Source organism: Plasmodium malariae (genome assembly GCF_900090045.1).
Source record: "Plasmodium malariae genome assembly, contig: PmUG01_00_17, whole genome shotgun sequence".
In the NCBI taxonomy this organism is placed as follows: Eukaryota; Apicomplexa; class Aconoidasida; order Haemosporida; family Plasmodiidae; genus Plasmodium; species Plasmodium malariae.
Genome location: NW_021638288.1, coordinates 39,000 through 44,728, shown reverse-complemented (window position 1 = coordinate 44,728; position 5,729 = coordinate 39,000). Strand labels below are relative to the sequence as shown.

The 5,729-nt window shown below is 18.7% G+C and overlaps 1 protein-coding gene and 1 pseudogene across 2 annotated transcripts; both read left to right on the top strand.

Moving 5' to 3' along the window:
- The first annotated feature begins 253 nt into the window (after positions 1-253).
- PmUG01_00036800 lies at positions 254-1,123 on the top strand (annotated as a pseudogene). The gene has a single exon. A coding segment is annotated over exon 1 (870 nt).
- Positions 1,124-4,221: 3,098 nt separating this feature from the next.
- PmUG01_00036700 (Plasmodium exported protein, unknown function) lies at positions 4,222-5,032 on the top strand (the record flags this gene model as incomplete). The annotated part of the gene is made up of 2 exons (XM_029008652.1): positions 4,222-4,308; positions 4,436-5,032. The coding sequence occupies 2 exons, from the start codon at positions 4,222-4,224 to the stop codon at positions 5,030-5,032; spliced, it is 684 nt and encodes a 227-aa protein (XP_028858916.1).
- Positions 5,033-5,729: the final 697 nt, after the last annotated feature.

Below are 5,729 nucleotides of genomic sequence, written 5' to 3'. Positions count from 1 at the left end.
ATAATTATATTGTTTTTTGTCATTAACAGTGTATTTTATTATTGTTAACTGATTATATAATTAATATGTTACATTATTAAGATTATACAACAAGAAACAAAATATTACGATATTTTTATTTATTAAAATTTTTGTGTTTATCCTTTTAACTTGGATATGCCATTCTAACAATGATTCGGTATAAAAATATTATTTAACCATATTTTACATATTCCTATATTTCATTTATTATGTTTATTAATAATATTTTTTTATGTTGGTAGCATTTATCTTTAAATTACACATGCTATCTTCGTTTTTTAAGTGTATGTATAATATATATTGGGGGAAGAAATGCATCCTTATTAGAAAATTAGGTATAAGAAATTGTAGATTATTAGCAGAATGAAAGAGATATAATGATACATTTATTAGAGATTTTATAGAAGATATACCACATAAAGAAGCGTGAGAAAAAAAAGATATATATTATAATAAAAAAGGCATTATGAAAAAGAAAAAACAAACGTACAGAAATACATTAAATTATGCTAGTGAGAACAAAAAGGATACAAAAAATAAATTTTGTTTATTTGAAACAAAATAATATGCTCATTTAAAGAAAAAAATATTTAAAGAACTTGACTATACGAATGTTATTAAAAATAACAAAGCAGTGAGTGATAGGATTTATGAAAAAATAATATTTAAAAAGTGAGAACTACAGGTTCTTTTACCTTCCTTGCTGTTTTTGTTTTTCTTGATAGTATTCATAGTAGAATTAGCACTAGGTTTATCAGATAAAGATTGTTTATTGTCTTACTTCGGTTTGAAAAAAACTCATTTAGAAAAATTAGTGAATGAGAATGAGGGAGAATTATATACACTTGTAAGTGTGTTGAAAAAGATAACTGATTTTTGGAAGTACTCGGAAATTTTGGATTCTTGGCCAACATGTATGTTGTGCAGTGGTACAACAGTTACTGATGCGTGCATATTAGGTCAAGTGTTCCGTATTTTAATATATATGGTACCGTTCGTTATATTAGGTATCACAATTATATGGTGCGTTTTTCATTATCATAAAAACGCTAAGAAATATGAAAAAATTAAGTGCAGAAAAAGTAAAATATGTAGTAAATAATATGTCTCCTTTTATAAAATCATTTCTAGTGTGGAATAATAAGAGTACCATATTTAGTTATATACTTATTAAAGGTTCCTACACTTTATTATTTTTTTATTTTTGTACATCGATTCTCGTGATCTTTTTGATAAACAAAGTAAGAAATTATGACTTAGTTGTTTTGGTAAATTAAAATGTTTTAATACCTTGCATTTTATATTTTAAGATTTTTTTTCAGCATAATTAATTATTTTTTCTTAATAAATGTATTTGTATATTTAAATAGATATTTATAAAAAATAAATTTGCGTTAAAATTAATATATCTAAAAGGAAAGTACATATAATTTTATTGAAGTCGTGTGCTCATATATAGTTCAATTACAAGAAATACTACATTCATAACATTATCCTTTCATATATTATTATCATTTTTAGTTAATTAGGAAAATGTGTTGTATATTTTATATTAAAAATAAATGTGTCTTGTTTTGTATTTAATGGGACTACAGTCATGTATTTTGCTGTATTTTTATAGATATAAGTGTTTTATTTTTTTAAATATAAGAAACTTAATTATTTTTCTGTAAATTATATTTTACGAGAAATGCATCATGAAATATATTTGTTGTAAAATTATTTTTTATATATACTTGCCTCTTTTTTTTTTTTTTGAAATCTTATGTGAAGTTATAAATATATGATAAAATAATGTTTTTTATATATATATTATTCATAATAGTTTAACGAATTAGTGTTTCTAAATATTTAAAATTAAATTAGGACTTAAAAACATTTACTATACTATTATTATGCTTAACTGTAGTGTTAGTTCAATTTTAGTAGAATGAATTAAATATATATATATTGAAAATTTATTAATATACATTATATATTTTTTATTTTTACAACATTAAAATTTTAAATTAATTAATAAAATGAACTTGTATATTAATAGATATTGTTTCGTAATTTATTCCTTTTTTTATCTTTGATTTTTTATGGTTATACGCTTATAAAAATGTATTATATATCTATATAAATGAAATTTTTCACTAAGTGTAATGAGAATCAATATGTTCTTTTGTGAAATAATGGAATGATAAGTAGATAAATATATATACCTATGTTATATTTTTCGATCTTATTTATAAATATATAGTCTATATTGTTAACATCATTTTAAGGATATCAAAATATACATATAGTTTGAAATAACTGGTAATTTCTTCAATAAATTAAGATAATTTAAAAAAAAAATGAAAGTGAAAAATTGAACTAAATTTTTTGGTAATTTATAAGTACGTAGTACTATTTGTCTTTTTTAGAGAAGTTTTAATAAAATATATAAAAAATGTTACTATATTTTTTTTAGAATGTTCAACTAAATAAGCGTAATATATAAGGTTCAAATGCAGCTGTTTTTAGAGTAATTTTCATTATTAAATTTGGTTCTTTATAGATTCAAATGAGCGTGAAAATATAATATTAATACATGTTTTAGTAATAATATTTACATGAATATTAAATAGTATTATTTAATCAATTATATAACACATACATATATTTTTCTTGTAGAAGAGTACATAGAAATTAAGAAAATAAGACCCTCATATTTGAAAAATATTGTATTCAAAAAATAAATATGATGCAGTGAGATTTTTAATTGAAAGTATATATTTTTTTTTTTTGTTATTATTCATTATTATTATATTTTAATGAAACATTTCTTCCATGAAAATTATATATATATTTTATAATTCTACTTTATATTTTTTTTTTTTTATAATCGGTTTTAATATTATTTTGTTTATAATAATTCTTTTTTTATTAGTAGCTGTATTGTAATGTAAAAAGAATAAAAAAAATAAAATATAAAATACCTTTCTTATATTAAGATATATTTTTATTATATAAAAATTTTAAACATTCATGTGGTTTAAAAACATATTTGTAATTTATTTATTTATAAAAAAACAATACAATATAAGTTATTTCTATATATTTTCATCAAAGAAATTACTAAATCTTTCATATACCAATTTTCAAATTTTTTATTTATTCTTTTGTATATCCCAAAATTATATTGCTAATGTTACTTTTATTTGTAATATTAAATTGCTACAAATATTTCTGAAATTATTGGATTGCACAAAATTGTTTTATATGCTAATTTTATTTTTATCTTCATTTTGTTTTTTTTCTGATATATAAATATTTTTCAAAATATATATTTCTTTACATTTTTAAAAGAAAAAAAAAAAAAAAAAAGCTAATTTGTACATTTTTTAAAATTTACACTAGATAGAAATAAATTTCATTTGGAGTTAGATACAAATTTTACAATTGTAAAAATTATTATACAAAAATAGAATAATTATTATGGTACTTTTAAAAATATATACATAATTTCATAGACTTTTTAATAACTAAAAATTTTATTTTATTAATATATAAAAATTTATATAAGAAAAAATTGTAGTTAAATAATAATGAATATACTATAAAATAAAAATATTTTTTCCTATCTTCATATTTTTTTTCTATTATTTTTACGGTAACAACAATCAATTTATTTAACTGTAGAAGGTGAAGTAATACAAAAAAAAATGTATAAAATAAGAATTATTTCTTAGAAGGAACACAAAAATTCATAATTATTGTGTGAATATATATTAGTATACATTTTCTACGTACAGTTCTTTCTTTTGTATGAATGAAAAAATGTTATCACTGAATAAATAATATTTGTTTTCATATCATCTTAATAATTTTCTTCGTATTATATATTTTTTTTTAAACTAATTTATAAAAAAAAATTTAATCTCTTTGCTATTAAATAATTAATTAAAATATTATGTACAATTATCATTTATTTTTATTCAATTTTATTTCTATAATAATCTATATTAAAATTGTTCTAAATTTTAAAATTCTTATTTGTTTGTGAAAAATAAATGAAGTATATATATAATAATTCATTTTATAAAATTTAAAATAAATTAAATAAATGAAAAAAAAATAAAATATGAATGGCTTCTTTTATCATTTTCAATATATAAAACTATAGTTATTTTTTGTATTAGTTAATATATAATAAAATTAATAATATATACAATGAAAAAAAATTTCAATTCCATCATTTTTATTAAAATCTTTATATTTACTCTTTTATTTTGGATAATTCGTTATAACAATGATTTGGTATTATAATAATATTTCGTATAATACTTTATTTTTTGTTATTGAATATTTTATCTTTAAAAATAACATTTTCTTAGCATAGAAACATATGTTCTTATAAATAATATGTTTACTTTTTTTTTTTTAGAAGAGCTGCAATGGGTTATTGGATGAGAAGTATAAGTTATATAGAGATTTAAACTTAACTACTAATCGACAGTTAGCACATCATTCAGTGAATAGAAATTTTGATGGACTATATAATAAAGTGCTAGATGAAGAACATATATCTAAAAATAAACAAGATATATTATCACAAAACAAAGAATTAAAAGAAAGTGAATTAAAAAGAGAAAAATGGCATAAAGTGCATAGAAGTAGTAATTCTTCGTTATCTAGTAGAGCGGATGTATTTTGTGAAAAACAAATATTCAGCGTATTACATTCCATTGACAAAATAAAGAATAACGAAGAAATGAACAATTGGGAAAAGTGTACAGCCATAAATAGAAAGAAGATAAAATTATTATTAATTCCTGCCTATATATTTTTATTGGTAGCTTTAGTATATTCAAGATTAGTGTCTAAGTCAAAACAAATAATTAATTCAGGAAGTACGTATTCTTATCTCGTCTATATAATTTTTTTAGGTTTTGCATTCGCGATATACTTATCTATTGTATTAGGCATTATTTATACCTGTAGAAAAATTAAAAAATATAGAACTATAAATAAATATAAGTAACAAATTTGTAATAATGCTAGAGTTCATTTATAAAAAAAACTTTTAAATTCCAAAAAATAGTTATGTAGCATTCTTAAGAATATTATGCTCACAAGAAGAGTACATGAAGTTACATTATTTTTATAATACCACCTGAACTTGCATATTTGTTTTTATATAAAATATAAAAATATATATTCATAACCTTTATTGAATTTGATTGATTTATTTTATAAATTTGTATTTTAATATTTTCCTTGTGTTTAATTTAATACATCGGCCATACAATATATATTATTTTAATTATATTTTTGTTTGTAAAATATATGTATGTTTCATAAAATTCATAAAAAAAATGCTTTTATTATAATTGTGTTAAATTGGTAGGAAATTCATGTTATTACATTAGAATGTGCACTTATTTTGTTTCGATTTCCTCTATTCTTTTTAGTAAAATAGGATTATTTCGTCACTCAATTAAAAAGACAAAGTATGATATTTTTATAAATTAAATGTAGATGTCTTTTCTTAAAAATATATAATAAATAAATAGTATTTATTTAATTTTGTAATAAAATTGTAATTTATATGTAATAAAAAGTTTATTATGTTAAAAATATTAATACATGTATTTGGAACAAAAAGTTTTTTAAAGTTTGTTTAAATTTTTTAAGGTTTTAAATTATTAGTTATAAATTTGTAACAGTATCATATTTTT